At 52.4% G+C, this 14,334-nt stretch overlaps 1 protein-coding gene and 1 long non-coding RNA gene across 7 annotated transcripts in view; one reads left to right on the top strand and one right to left on the bottom strand.

The window, feature by feature from the left end:
- Positions 1–394: 394 nt before the first annotated feature.
- Positions 395–14,334, bottom strand: part of MMRN2 (multimerin 2) — a 36,866-nt gene continuing 22,926 nt past the window's right edge. For 5 of the 6 annotated variants that reach the window (XM_063727568.1, XM_063727566.1, XM_063727567.1 and 2 more), the window contains 6 exons: positions 10,368–10,496; positions 10,177–10,283; positions 9,995–10,075; positions 9,069–9,242; positions 7,124–8,935; positions 395–1,985 (listed from right to left, as the gene is read on the bottom strand). In XM_063727568.1, coding sequence (XP_063583638.1) covers positions 1,603–1,985; positions 7,124–8,935; positions 9,069–9,242; positions 9,995–10,075; positions 10,177–10,283; positions 10,368–10,477 — 2,667 coding nt within the window. In that variant the 5' untranslated portion in view covers positions 10,478–10,496 and the 3' untranslated portion in view covers positions 395–1,602. Of the gene's footprint in view, positions 1,986–3,740; positions 3,991–7,123; positions 8,936–9,068; positions 9,243–9,994; positions 10,076–10,176; positions 10,284–10,367; positions 10,497–14,334 lie in introns of those variants that run through there. The other variant, XM_054522327.2, reaches the window with a different exon arrangement.
- LOC134762044 (uncharacterized) lies at positions 4,374–9,543 on the top strand. The gene is made up of 2 exons (XR_010141528.1): positions 4,374–4,639; positions 7,059–9,543. It is a non-coding gene; the product is annotated as an uncharacterized LOC134762044 (long non-coding RNA).

The raw sequence follows: 14,334 nt of genomic DNA, 5'->3' as shown, positions 1-14,334 counted from the left end.
TCTTACAGAGAAGACTATATTCAACAAATTTTGAGTATCTAATACCAAAAAAACCCTTGTTTCTGATAGCTAGATGACTGTTTTCTCAGGCCAGTTTGCTATAGGATCTGAACTTTTTTAAAAACCATATGCTGGTATATTACAGGAAATATACCATATGCTGGTATATTACAGGAATAATTGCAGCTATGAGCTGTACTGTCTAGTCCAATATTAGTGTCTTTGCCTAGTGTGGAAGCTTCCAAGTGTTTTATATAGAATGAACGGAAATCATTCTACATAACAGGGCCTGGAATAATCAGTCACATTTACCCACATAGTTTCACGTTGTCCCATATTTTTTTTACCTACTTTACCAATTATTTTTGCCCTCCGGAAGTAAATGAGGCAGAGATTTGAAGGGCATCACTTTATTCCAAAGTTGATCATTAGTGAGGGGGATTTTTACAGTCTTCCTTCCCTCCTCCCTCAGCTGCCTCCTGGTTAGAGATGCTAACAAGAATTACGATGGTCCTAAGATACCGGAGAAAGTAAAAAAGTTGAAGGCCCTACACATTTTAGTTCACGTTTGGCATTTCTTAGTCTTTACCCTATGTAAGACAAGGAGAAAAAGACGTGAAATTTAAATTACAGATAAACACAAGTGTATTAGTCCATTTTCACACTGCTATAAAGAACTGCCTAAGACTGGATAATTTATAAAGGAAAGAGGTTTAATTGACTCACTGTTCCACATGGCTGGGGAGGCCTCAGGAAACTTACAATCATGGCAGACAGCGAAGAGGAACCAAGGCACCTTCTTCACAAGGTGGCAGGAAGGAGAATGAACACAGGAGGAACTATCAAACTTACAAAATCATCAGATCTCGTGAGAACTCACTATCACAAGAACAGCATGGGGGAACCGCCCCCAAGATCCAATTACCTCCACCTGATGTCTCCCTTGACGTGGGGATTATAGGGATTACAATTCAAGATGAGATTTTAGGTGGGGGCACAGCTAAACCATATCATACAAGGAATGACTGAAACTAAAGATACTAATTTCCTTTCCCTTGGTTGGCCAGGCTGTCGTCTTCATTACTGACTAATAGACACCAAGTAGGTTGGTTTAATCCCACTGCCCTCTAGTGCTTTCCAATGTTGGCCAAAATGTTGCCTCCATTTTAAACATTCCTCCTGGGAAAGAATGTCTTTCTATCATACGATAAGGGAGAAGAGAAGAGGAAGCAAGAGAAAAGTTTAGTGTTGTACAGAAGTTTCCAACCACAGGAGGAGCAAAACACCAAAGAAGTTGTAGAATACAGGGTGTGGCGAAGAGTTGGAGCCCAGGCCGTGCTGTCTGAGAAGGCATGCCAAGCCAAGGTTCAGGCTTCCTAGGACCATGTCCTGCCCGGAGAAGCATTCCAGTCTTTCTCATCATGGAGAAATGGCCAAGCCCCCTGTGGTTAGCGGGAGGCCACGTACACCACACTGTCTTTGCAGAAGGTTTCCAGGGAAGAGACAGACCAACTGAATGACCTCCAGCCCATCCTTGGCCAGAGCCCCAGGCCAAGGAGAGCTGGGCGAGTCCATGATGTCTGATCAGATCAGGGCTGGGGTTCAGGTCTTAAACATCAGGAAGCCCCCAAATGCAGTGCCCGGCAGGCTTCTCTTTGTTATTGATCCCTGGGTTAACTCAAACCACACTCGCTCACCCTTCTGCAGCTCAGCCATGGCAAAGACCGTGGCTGTGCTTCCACTCCCCTGCCCAGTGGTACAGACTGGAGTCCGATGGTGACCTCCAAACACCAGCTGCCCAGTGCCTGGCCCTGGGCCAAATTCAACGCTCACTGCAAACAGGTAGACACCACGCTCAGGGGCTCGGAAGTAGCCATGTTCAGGGAAGTAGCTGCTGCCAACGTTGATGTATGTAGTGTTGAACTTCACTGTCTGCAGGGCAGCCGTCCCTTCCGAAAAGCTGGCATAGAAGGCCACAGGGGATCCTGAAACATAACAGGACAGTGCTTAGTGACTCATCCCTTACACCCTTGGGTGGGAAATTAAACCCTGAGACCTACCGTCCTCACCTTATTAGCACTGGAAATAGGTCACTATTTCTAGATAACCTAGATATTCTGAACAGCAGTGTTATTGCAGGAGAAGAGCTAGATGGCCAATTCTGTTTTTCACTAATAGAGAGCAAGGAAAATGCAAGTCTGTTGTCTGAGCTGATGTACATTTTAACAAAATACTTTCTTTTTTTTTTTTAGACAGGGACTCACTCTGTCCCCCAGACTGGAGTGCAGCAGTGGTCATGACTCACTGCAGCCCTTTTTTTTTTTTAACATAGAGATGGAGTCTTACTATGTTGCCTAGGCTGATCTCGAGCTCCTGGGCTCAAGTGATCCTCCAGCCTCAGCCTCCCAAAATGTTGGGCTTACAGGTGAGCCACCATGCCCAGCCACAAAGCACTTTCTCGTTTGATCCCTTTTCCTTCCAACTTCCTTGAGAGACAGTATCCCTGATTGACAAAACAGGTTGCATCCTTCACCGGCTGCCCAAGGCTACATGGTTTATAAATGGCAGGCTGGGACAGGAACACGGGTCTCTGACTCCCAGACGACCACTACTTGCTAGGAATCTTGAGATACTCAGGGGAGAGGGAGAAAATATCCATCCTCAAGGTAATAATAATGCTAACACTGGGAAGGTATCTGCAGAGCCATGAAGGCTGGATCCTCCTGGATGTTGAAGACAGAACCTTGGAGAAAGAAGGAAAGAGCAGGTGGAGCCAGGGAAAAGAAGCCCCTTCAAGCTGGTCTTCTTTTTTTTAATTGATAAAGGGTCTCTTGTTGCCCAGACTGGAGTGCACTGGCAATCATGGCTCACTGCAGCCTCAACTTCCTGGGCTCAAGCAATCCTCCCACCTCAGCCACCTGAGTAGCTGGGTCTATAGGCATGTGCCATCATGCCCGGTTAATTTTTTATTTTTTTGTAGAGTCTTGCTCTGTTGCCCAGGCTGGTCTCAAACTCCTGAGCTCAAGCAGTCCTCCCACCTCAACCCCGCAAAGTGCTGGGATTACAGGTGTGAGCCACTGTTCCTGGCCAAGCTGGTCATCTTACATATGGGCAAATTGAGGCCCAGAAAGAAAAAGCTTATTGCTCCAGACCACACAACTAGTAAATTACCAAGCCTCCTGGGAGCAGACCTTGAATCTCTAGACTTCTGGTTCTCTGCAGGGAGCACTTTGGCCAGCCTTAGGACAGGAACACTGACAGAACACTCGTGCCGGGCCCATGCATGGGCACAGAGGCAGAGGAAGCTGCCATGTGTGGAGGGTGTACAAACAGCCAGGAAGAAGCCAGCCCTGCTGCCTGGCCAGCATGGTTGGGCAGCTGGGGACAGGGTCATGAGATGGCACAGGAAGGGTGAGTCCTACTTGGGTCCTGGCTGTGACACTGGCCTTGGAACCAACGAGGTCATGTCCACCATGGGGTTCCTCAACCTGCTCTCTCTGTAGGGGTTTAAAACAAGGTCCCCATTTCTTAGGTGATAAAACCAAAGCCTGCAGAGGAGCAGTTTGCTGAGCAATTACTGACTTGGGTCCCGGAACTCAAGCCTCAGCTCTTTGACGCCCAATCCAGCAAGCCTTTGTGAATAAAAAAATGTTGCTTTCCTCTAGTTCTGGAAGATTTTCTGAGAATTAGACAGTTGAGAATAGCTTTCCCATTTGTGTTCAGATTGTGTCAAATCAGCCGGGCGCAGTGGCTCACGCCTGTAATCCCAGCACTTTGGGAGGCCAAGGCAGGCGGATCACCTGAGGTCAGGAATTCGAGACCAGCGTGACCAACATGGAGAAACCCCATCTCTACTAAAAATACAAAATTAGCCAGGCGTGGTGGGGCATACCTGTAATCCCAGCTACTCGGGAGGCTGGGGCATTAAAATCGCTTGAACCCGGGAGGCAGAGGTTGCGGTGAGCCGAGATCACGCCGTTGCATTCCAGCCTGGGCAACAAGAGTGAAACTCCGTCAAAAAAAAAAAAAAAAAAGAAAAAAAGAAAAAAAAATGCCGAGCGCAGTGGCTCACGCCTGTAATCCCAGCACTTCGGGAGGCCGAGGTGGGCGGATCACGAGTTCAGGAGTTCGAGACCAGCCTGGCCAACATGGTGAAACCCCGTCTCTACTAAAACTACAAAAATTAGCTGGGCATGGTGGCAGGCGCCTGTAATCCTAGCTACTCAGGAGGCTAAGCCAGGAGAATCGTTTGAACCCGGAAGGCGGAGGTTGCAGTGAGCCGAGATCGCGCCATTGCACTCCACCCTGAGCGAAAGGGCGAGACTCCGTCTCAAAAAAAAAGATTGTGCCCAAGTCAGAGGCCGGCGGCTGCCTCTGCAATTCCCCTAACACCCTGCAGGTGGTTCTCTCGCCTAGCCGAAGGAAGGACGGCTCGCAGCGCCCTCTACCGGTGCTAGGCCCTCGTTCCGGCCGTTCCTTCCGGGCGCCTGCGCAGGGAGTTCCGCCGCAGAGGGAGACACCCCAACCCAGCCTTGCGCCTGACAGGCCCTAAGATGCGGGAAGGGCTGTGCAAACTCAGAGTGTGCTTCCCTGCAGGGCACACACTGAAGCCCTACAGCCGTCCTACAAACAAATAAAGGTAAATTTGGGGTGTGTGTGTGTGTGTGTTTGAGACAGAGTCCTACTCTGTCGCCCAGGCTGGAGTGCAATGGAGCTATCTTGGCTCACAGCAACCTCTGCCTCCCAGGTTCAAGCGATTCTCCTGCCTCAGCCTTCCAAGTAGTTGGGATTACAGGCGCCTGCCACCACACCTGGCTAATTTTTTTTTTTTTTTTCGACAGAGTTTCGCTCTTCTTGCCCAGGCTGGAGTGCAGTGGCGCAATCTCGGCTCACTGCAGCCTCTGCCTCCCAGGTTCAAGTGATTCTCCTGTCTCAGCTTCCCGAGTAGCTGGGATTACAGGCGCCTGCCGCCACACCCGGCTAATTTTGTATTTTTAGCAGAGATGGGGGTTTCACCATGTTGCCCAGGCTGGTCTTGAACTCCTGACCTCAAGTGATCCACCCGCCTCGGCCTCCCAAACTGCTGGGATTATAGGCATGAGCCACTGCACCTAGCCTGGAAATTTGTTTTTAAGGACAACATTTTTTTGAAATAAATATCGTCGTGGTAAACACATTTCCAAACCATGGGGCATATTCTGAAAGTCATCAGCATATTGAAGCCTTGCACCACGCACAAGAGGAAACAAGAGAGAAGTGTCAGTGTCGGTGGACACAACCTGAACCCTGAAAATGCTGGGGAAATGGGAAAATGTTGACTGCGTTCCTACATGAGGTAAGCCTCGTGCTAGGTACCTGGTAAACGCAGCAGTATTCATAACAAAACTTTGACGTGGGTAAGGATTCTGCCATTTTACTGAGGAAGAAACAGACAAGTGATGCCAGAGCCTGGGTGCTTCCCACTGCTCCATGTTGCCTCTTGGGCCATAGGGAGGGTCAGCAGGGGCAGGGGCTGCCTGGGACGGGACCTTCAACAAGGCCTTGGACTTGCCACACGCCAGGCTGCACATGGCCAAGATGGTGGCCTTGTACTTAGCCCTGTGTCTGGGTGGGGAGAGGCCACAGCTCCAAGGCCAGCCTCTGGCAGAGAGAGTCACTTGAGACACAGAGCCTAGTTGTCCCCCTCCCAGGACCACACTCGGGGAGGGGATGGGAAGCTTGGTCACACATCCCTTCAGCCTCAAAGCCAGCTCCCAGGCCCAGGGCCCTGCAGGGACCAGCCATGGAGGGCCTTTTGGAGGGGAAGAACCAGCACCCTAAAGACAGCGCTTCTCTGCTGCTCACTAGCTGTGCAAGCAGGAAACTTCTGTTTGCGCCTCAGTTTCAGGTAAGATGGAAGTGCTGATGAGTGTGTCATTGACCTGTTGGGATGGGTCATTGTGGTAAAGCCCAGGAAGGGGACTAGCACAGAGCGGTGAGACAGGTTAACTGTATTTGCAGAGGGAATGAGCTCCTTTCAGGGCCCATGGCTTTCCCTGTACAGTCCACTGAGGTGTGTTCCAAGACCTTAGCAGGTGCCTGAAATCTCAGACAGTACCAAACCCTATATATACTATTTTTTTCCTCTATGTACATACCTATGCCAAAGTTTAACTTGTAAATTAGGCACAGTAAGAGATTGACAATAATAATAAAATATAAAGTAATTATAACAATATACTGTAATAAAAGTTATATGAATGTGGTTTCTCCCTCTCCCAAAATCTTATTGTACCGTACTCACCTATTTTCTGATCGTGGTTGATGCAAGAAACTGAAATCAAGGCTGGGCACATGGCTCACACCTGTAATCCTAACACTTTAGGAGGCTGAGGTGGGCAGATTACTTGATCCCAGGAATTTGAGACCAGCCTGGGCAACATAGCAAGACCCTGTCTCTACAAAAAGTACAAAAATTAGCTAGGCATGGTGACACATGCCTGTAAGTCCCAGCTACTCTGAAGGCTGAAGTGGGAGGATTAGCTGAGCCTAGAGAGGTCGAGGCTGCAGTGAGCCATGATCCCACCACTGTACTCAAGCCTGGACGACAAAGTGAGACCCATCTTAAAAAAAAAAAAAAAAGAAAAAAGAAAAAGAAAAAAAAACAGAAAAAAAACTAAAATCATGGAAAGTGAAACAGAACTAAGTGGGGCTGCAAGTGGCCACTGTCCCTATCCACATTCTCCCTAGATACAGTGGCTTAAACGCACATGAGAATGAAGGGGGTGAGGTGAAGAGATGAGATGGGGGGACCTGAAGGCTTCCCTGGCAGGGCAGGAGGCGATCCCCTCTCTGCAGCAGGAGCGGTAGGCGGCACTAGTGTGTGTGTGGCCTCCAGGCTCTGCCGCTCACAGGCTCTGGCACTAGCAGGTGGTTCTTGTGACTTCTGTCTCCCCATAAGCCAGGTAGCTTGAGAGACCCACACCCCTGAGAAGCAGGTGGGCCAAGGGGAAGGTGGACCTAGTAGGGGTGACGGATGGCCATCCTGTTCTCTTTCTTCCTGGCCCTCTTGGAGGCAGAAGAGCTGCCAGCAGCCGGCCCTGGCCTCCTAAGCTCGTCCAGTCTCCCCGGTCCAGGAACTCACCTGCCTCCCAGAGCGCCGCGCCCAAGGCACCTGGCACAGGCCCTGTGACGTGCGTGTCCACCAAAGGCTCCGCTTCCTTCTTGTCCCTCTTCCGGGGAGCTTCCACGCCTTTCTGCTGCTTCTTCCCTTTCCTGCTCAGCATGGTCTGCAGCTTCCCCAGGTCCAGGCTGACGTTAGCTTCCATGAGCCCTTGGAAGTTCCCAAAGAGGCTGTGGAAGAGCCGCTGGTGCTGCTCCAAGCTGCGCTGAGTGGCGAAGAGTGCGTTGTGGAGGCTGTCAAGGGAGGCGTTGAGGGAGGCGGCCCCGGCCCCGGCCCCGGCCTCGCAGCACCGCCCCACACTCTTGACGTCGTTGCTCAGGCGCTGGAACTCCCGTGCCAGCCCGCCCAGGGCGGTGGTGGCGGCCTCCTCGCGGCCCGCGTCGTGGCTGGGCTCCAGGTGCTCTGCCGGCCGCGGGGGCTCCGAGGCCTGCTCCAGGGCCGCCACTCGGGCGGCCAGCTCGTCCCAGCCGAGCGCCTGCTCCTGCAGCCCGCTGGCGGCGTCCTGCAGGGCCACGCGGATCTGCTCGTAGCTCAGGGGCAGCGGTCCCGGCGTCTGCTCAGACATCTCCTCCAGCACCTCCTCTCCGAAGAGCGCGGCCAGCACCGCCTCGTGCCGCAGCGCGTCCTCCAGCAGAGCGGCGAAGGCGCTGTGCAGCTGGCGCACCTCGCGGCGGGCCTCGGCCGCAGCCGCCTTCAGCGCGCCCACCTCGTCATCCAGCGCCTGCACTTGGCTCCGGAGCCGCGACGTGGCCGCCCGCGCCCGCTCGCCCTCCGCTTTGTGCGCGTCCAAGGCCAGCGACACGGCGTCCACGGCGTTCTGCAGGGCCTGCAGGGAGGAGCCGTCCAGCTGCCGCCGCTCGTCCAGGCTCACCTGGGTCTCCTCCAGAGCACGCGTGGCGTCCCTCTGGCCCTCCCGGATGACGTCCATGTCTAAGTAGAGCTTCTGGCAATTGCAGTCCTTCACGTACTTGATGAGGTCAGCATGGCCACCCTGCAGGTGCTGCAGTGTGAGGTTGAGCTCCAGGAGCTGCCGCTCCACCTCCTCCTTGTTCTCCTCCATGATCAGAGACTTCTCCATCAGGATCACGCGCAGCTCACGGAGCGCCGTGTGGTTCACCTGCAGCTCCTCCACCTGCCGCTCCACCTTGCTAATCTGATCGAAAGTCTCGTCCGATTCGGAGTACAGTTCCTTGATCTCATCCACGTGCCGGGTCAGGGTGGCCCTCATGTCCTCCAGGGTGTACTGCAACTCCTCCTCCCTGCGGGCCGTGGTCATGTGCAGCTCTGAGAGGTTCCTCTGCAGCTGGCCCAGCCTGGCCTGCAGGCTGTCCGGCTCAGGCCTTGCCCCAGCCCCGGGCGTTGCCAACACCAGACTGCCATTGGTCTCTGGGGCCTCCTGAGCCTTGTGCAGCCTCTTCAATTTGGTGTCCACATCGGCCTGGAGCTCTGAAATCGAGCGGTGCAGGGTAAAGTGCTGGGCGTGCAGGCGGTCCTCCACGTCCTGCCGCAGCTGACCCACTCTCTGAGTGTTCTCCTGGACCTTGGCCTCAAATTTGGCACCAAGCTCCTGGAAGTCAGCCCTGGCCACGGCACTGTCCTGGACTCCAGAGATGGCCTGGCGGTTGGCCTCCACATGAAGAGACAGGTTTCTTATGGCCTGGGAAAGGCTGTGCAGGCTTTGGTTAAAGCTCCTCCAGATGGGGCTGAAATGCACTTGTAGGAAGGTGTCCACGTGGGGTAGCAGCACCTGCTCCAAGGATCTATCAGGGAAATCTGCAACAGACATGTGGTGTGACACAAGCCCTGCAGGAGCAGACACTCCTCCCAGGCTGGGACCAGCGGGGTCCTCCCCTCCTCCCCTCAATGTGACCAGGCTCTTCCTCAGCCCCTAGGGCCTGCCACTCACCGTGCCCTGTTTGATTTGCTTCCATTGCTGCAGCTGTGAGGTTACCAGGCAGGGCTTTCCACAGGCCTGGCAGGCTGTCTGCCACCTGGTGCACATCATTCTGGAGATCTCCCAGCAGGTGTTCCTGCTGTTCCTGTTGCACCTCAACCTCATTGATTGCTGCAGCAAGGTGGCCTAAATACACAGCAGACATAAATGTCAAGGGCTAACTCACCAGGCCTGGGAAGATCACGAGGTTCAGATAAGGAGAGTTGAAGGCTGAGAGCAGGGAAGTTAGCTGCTGATGTCCTCTGAGCAGGAGCTTAGAAGCCTTAAACCCCTGGAGGGCAAATGCATAGCAAGTGAGCCCTCACCCTGCCTCCTACACCTACAGTAGACATGACTAATCAATCATGGTACACTCCCCTCCTCAGCACATGCACATGGCCTCACAACTTCATTCTTGGCAGCCCTTGTCAATAAATACTTCACCACATAATGAAACTCATTTGCTTTCCCAATCTTGGGCCCAGCCTTGAAGGGCCCTGCTGCAAATGGTGTCTCTTGGTGGGTTTCCCGTGCTGACTCCAAGACCAAGGACAGCATGACTTCCTGGCTCTGGTTAGGGCTGTGGGAAAGGGAGAGAATGCTTTTTCCAGGCACAAGGGCTTGTGTGGTTCAGGGGGGCAAGGAAAGTGCCAGATGAACAAGTCCTTCCCAGAAGATGGGGTGAAGGAAAAGGGTGTGTGTGCTTGGCCAGCAGGCAGCTGGGGGCCCTGTGAGCCTGGCCTTCAAGGTGGGAGGTGGTGCAGGCCACAGAGCAGGCCTTGCTGATTCTGCAAGCAAGGTTTCCCTGAAATGGCACTGCTGTATCACAGGAGAAAGGGACAGCTGGCTACATGGGCCCCACCAGCCTGCCTGCCTGCCCCTTCCAGAAAGCAACACACCAGGTTCGAAGCTGACTGGTCCATCCCGAGGTTCCTGGTGGCTGTCACCAGGATCTGCAGGCTCAGGGATTGCCATGGAATCTGCAGAAGAAAGCATTAGATATTGACCCCAGTGGTCAGAGGAGCTGCTTGACCTTGGGGATCAGAGGTCAAGGGGGGAAGGGGGCTGCAGGGAGCCCTACCATGGTGCTCGCAGTTGGGGCCGGTGTAGCCAGGGCAGCACCTCCAGGCCAAAGAGGTCAGCACCTTCTGCTTGACCTGGTACACCGGCTTGTGGGCCATGCGGTACCTGGAAGAGGAGGAGGGCTGGCTCAGTGACTCCAGGGAGGGCCTGCTCCAGGCCTGGGCAAATGGCCCACCCTCCCTTACTCACATGACTTTGTCTCTCTGGCAGTCTGGAGCTCCCTGCGGACATGGCTGCTGCGAGTGGATGAGGAATTTCTCTGTTTTGCAAAGAGCTAGTAAGGTGACCAGCTTGGACATTGGGTAGGGGCACCAGTTACTGGAAAACAAGCCAGAGGAGAAGGCTGCTGAGCCACACCCAGGTCAACAGGGGGTGCCAGTGCAGAGCCACCAGTCCCCGCCTCCTGCGGGAGCAGTGCTGGGATTCTGGAATCCATTATCCTGAGAAGAGAGCCTTCCGCATTATTCATCCCTGGGCTCCAGAGCAAATGTTTCACAATCCCTACCTGCAAAGAGGGCAGCTGCTCCACTACCTTCCCGAAGCCTCCCCGAGCCAGCAGAGAGGCTGAGAAACCCACCACAATCTAAAAGTGTGAAAAGCAGCTCCAAGGTGATGACTGTTTTGGCCAACAAAACTAACAGCCAGAGTGTGGGGAAAACACCATGTGCACTGCAGCTGTCTGCATGGATTTCCCTTTGGTGAGGTTAGCTACAGAGCCAGAAAGCTCTTGTTGTTTCTCCCGTTACCAACGTGCAGCTGGGGCTGAAGAATCCTGGGTTCAAATCCCTCACACTTTCTGGCTGTGTGACCCTGAGTGAGGCACCTAGGGAGCTTCTCTTTCCCCATCTACACAATGGTGATCGTAATGCCCTCTTTTAAGTGGGCAGAGAAGCACCAGGTGCTTGGCTCCTAACAAGTGTTCTGTGAACACAGCTCCACTGCCCCATTCCAGCTGCCCTAGCAGCCTGCCCAGTTGCTACTTACATGAGGGACCAGCTCCCTGGCCATGCCCATTAGGACCATTCTAGAAAGGGACTTTCAAACAGTTGTCCTAAGGAAAGGTAAGCAGCTGGGTGGAGCAGTGTCCTCTCTGGGATGGCCACAGCATCAAGGTCATGCAAGGTGGTTGGGGGTCACACTCAGCATCCTGCACACCTGAGAGGTAGCCCCTCCATCCTGGCCCTTCACCAGCATGTACTGTGGTGGTCCCAGGAGCAGGGGGACACCCATGCTGACGGAGCCCCAGTTCACTGACCCAGTGGCTGACTCCATGGGGTCAGTGGCAGTGGTCAGAGAGCCCTTCCCCAGGCAGCCAGCTCCCAGAACAGAGCTTGTCAGAGTTGCAAGTGGCAATGATCTCCGTGGCACAGTACAGCTCAGCACCTCTTGGGTGCCGGGTGCTGCGCTCAAGCTCAGGGTGTGGATGTAGAGGTACAGACTTTCCCTTCAGGATCCCCAGGGAGAGCGGACACTCTTAGAATGGGTGAGAAGTGCTAGGATCTGCAGAGACTTTCAGGAGAAGGAGCTAATGGGGCTGTGTCTTAAGGCCAGAAAGTCGGATGAGGCACCGGATGTGACGGGTGCGTGGGGGTGAGGAAGGGGCTGCAGAAGGAGGCTGGGAGGAAGGGAGAAGCCAGACCTCAGCGGAGGAGCTGGCCCATGTCCTGAGGGCATGGGAAATCATGGAGGGGTTTCAGCAGAGAAGTGGCATGAAAGAGCCACCCTGGTTCCTGGGTGCAGAGAGGATGGGAGGGCAAGATGTTGGCAGCTGTGTCCAGGGTATGGGGAGAGATGATGGCAGCTTGGACTGAGTGATGGTGGACGTGGGAGAAGTGGCCATATCTGTGGACTCTTAGAAAGCAGCGTTCAGAGGCCTTGGTGATGAAGTGGCTGTCAGTGCCAGGATTTTATTCTCTGGAGCCAGTCTTTGTCCTGGGGCCGTCAAGCACTGTCACGCAGGGGATAGTGTTGGGAAAGGCAGGGGCGGGTGATTTGAGTGACCTTTTCTTTTTTTTTTTTTGGAGACGGAGTCTCACACTGTTGCTTGGGCTGGAGTGCAGTGGTGTGATCTCGGCTTGCTGCAACCTCCACCTCCCAGGTTCAAGCGATTTTCCTTGCCTCAGCCTCCCAAGTGGCTGGGATTACAGGCACCCGCCACCACGCCTGGCTAATTCTTTTGTATTTTTAGTAGAGGTGGGGTTTCACTATGTTGGCCAGGCTGGTCTTAAACTCCTGACCTCGTGATCCACCTGCCTCGGCCTCCCAAAGTGCTGGGATTACAGGCGTGAGCCACCGCACCCAGCCTAGTGACCATATTTTCAGTGCTGAGCCCCCAGCCTGCTTTACCCTCTCAGCAGCAGACTGGAAAAGTTTCTCAGGAAAATGAGCCAGCCCGAGAGGAAAAGACCCAAAGCTGCTGACACCAGGGGTTCTCCCATAAAAATAGCCAACCAGAAGATCCTATGACAAAATGGGTCAGAAAGGGGTATCCATACACCCCAGCTTCCAGTCAGTTTCTCAGTCTTTCTCCTCTTAAGTGAGCAGACATCCAAGATTTACCCGAGAAACATTGTATTCCAAAAGAGGGCCAGGTACAGTGGCGCACGCCTGTAATCCCAGCACTTTGGGAGGCTGAGGTGGGAGGATCCTTTGAGCCCAGGAGTTTGAGTCCAGCCTGCGCAATGTAGTGAGACCTCATCCCTACAAAAAATTAGCCTGGTGTGGTGGCACATGCCTGTAGTCCCAGCTATTCAGGAGGCTGAGGTAGGAGGATTGCTTGAGCCCAGAAGTTGGAGGCTGGAGTAAGCCATGATTATGCCACTACACTTCACCCTACCTAAAAAAAAAATAAAAATAAAAGAAGTCAAAGTGGGCAAACAGAAAAATGTCAACTTGGACAATAACCAAGACTGTGTAAGGAGAAGAGAACCACTCAAACATTTGCACTAAGATTTCCAGGTTGATAAAAGAAATTACTGCACCCAAGAAACAAGACAGGAAGCTATGAAAAAAAAAATGAGGGGGGGATGGGAGAGGAAGGGTGAGTATTCAGAGAACACAAAAGAACTCTTGGAAATTAAAAACATAACAGTAGAAATGAAAATAAATTTAATGGAAATGTTAGAGGGTAAAGTTAAAGACATTTCCCTAAAAAGAGCAAACAGAGAGATGAAAAATTGGAAAGAGAAAAGAAAAATAAGAGGATCAGTCTTGCAAATGTAACATCCAAATAGTACAAATTTCAGAAAGAGAGAACAGACGGAGGAAATCATCAATGAAAAAAATCAGGCCAGGCATGGTGGCTTATGCCTGTAATCCCAGTATTTTGGGAGGTTGAGGCAGGAGGATCACTTGAGCTCAGGAGTTCGACACCAGCCTGAGCAACATGGCAAGATCTCAATCTCCACAAAAAAATTCAAAAATTAGCCAGGCGTGGTGATGTGCACCTGTAGTCCCAGCTCCTCAGATGGCTGAGGTGGAAGGGTCCCGTGAGCCTGGGAGGTTGAGGCTTCAGTGAGCTATGATTGTGCCACCGGACTCCAGCCTGAGCAAAAGAGCGAGACCTTGTCTCAACAACAAACAAAAAACATATTCCAGAAGTGAAGGACTTCAATTTCCAGATTCAAAGCACCACCAATTACCTGCAATATGATGAAAATACACTTACATCAAAACATGTCATCATGAAATTTTAGAACTCTGGGAACAAAGATGGTTTCTACATGCTTCCTGAGAGGAAAACCAAGACAAACACACTCATACAAAATCAGTAATTGGAATGGTTTTGAACCTCTCAACAGCAATATTGGAAACTGGAACACAGTGAAAATTGCATTCAAAATACTGAAGAAAAATAATTTACAACCCAGAATCCTATATCCAGCCTAACTATGAACCAGTGTGGGGAATGAGAATAAAGACATTTTCAAACGACCCAGGTTTCACAACATTTACCTCCCATGTATCCCAGTAGGGGACTACCTGATGAGCAGTGGTTTGAAATATTGCCTGCACATCAACACCATCATGCAAGTCAGGTGTGCTGGCTTGCACCTGTAATCCCAGCTACTCAAGTGACTGAGGTGGGAGAACTGCTTGAGGCCTGGAGTTCGACAACAGCCTGGAGAACATAGTGAAACCCCATCTCAAAAAAAAA

Source organism: Pongo abelii, chromosome 8 (genome assembly GCF_028885655.2).
Source record: "Pongo abelii isolate AG06213 chromosome 8, NHGRI_mPonAbe1-v2.0_pri, whole genome shotgun sequence".
NCBI lineage: Eukaryota > Metazoa > Chordata > Mammalia > Primates > Hominidae > Pongo > Pongo abelii.
The sequence above is the reverse complement of the archived record's forward strand: the minus strand, read 5'-3'. Positions and strand labels throughout refer to the sequence as shown.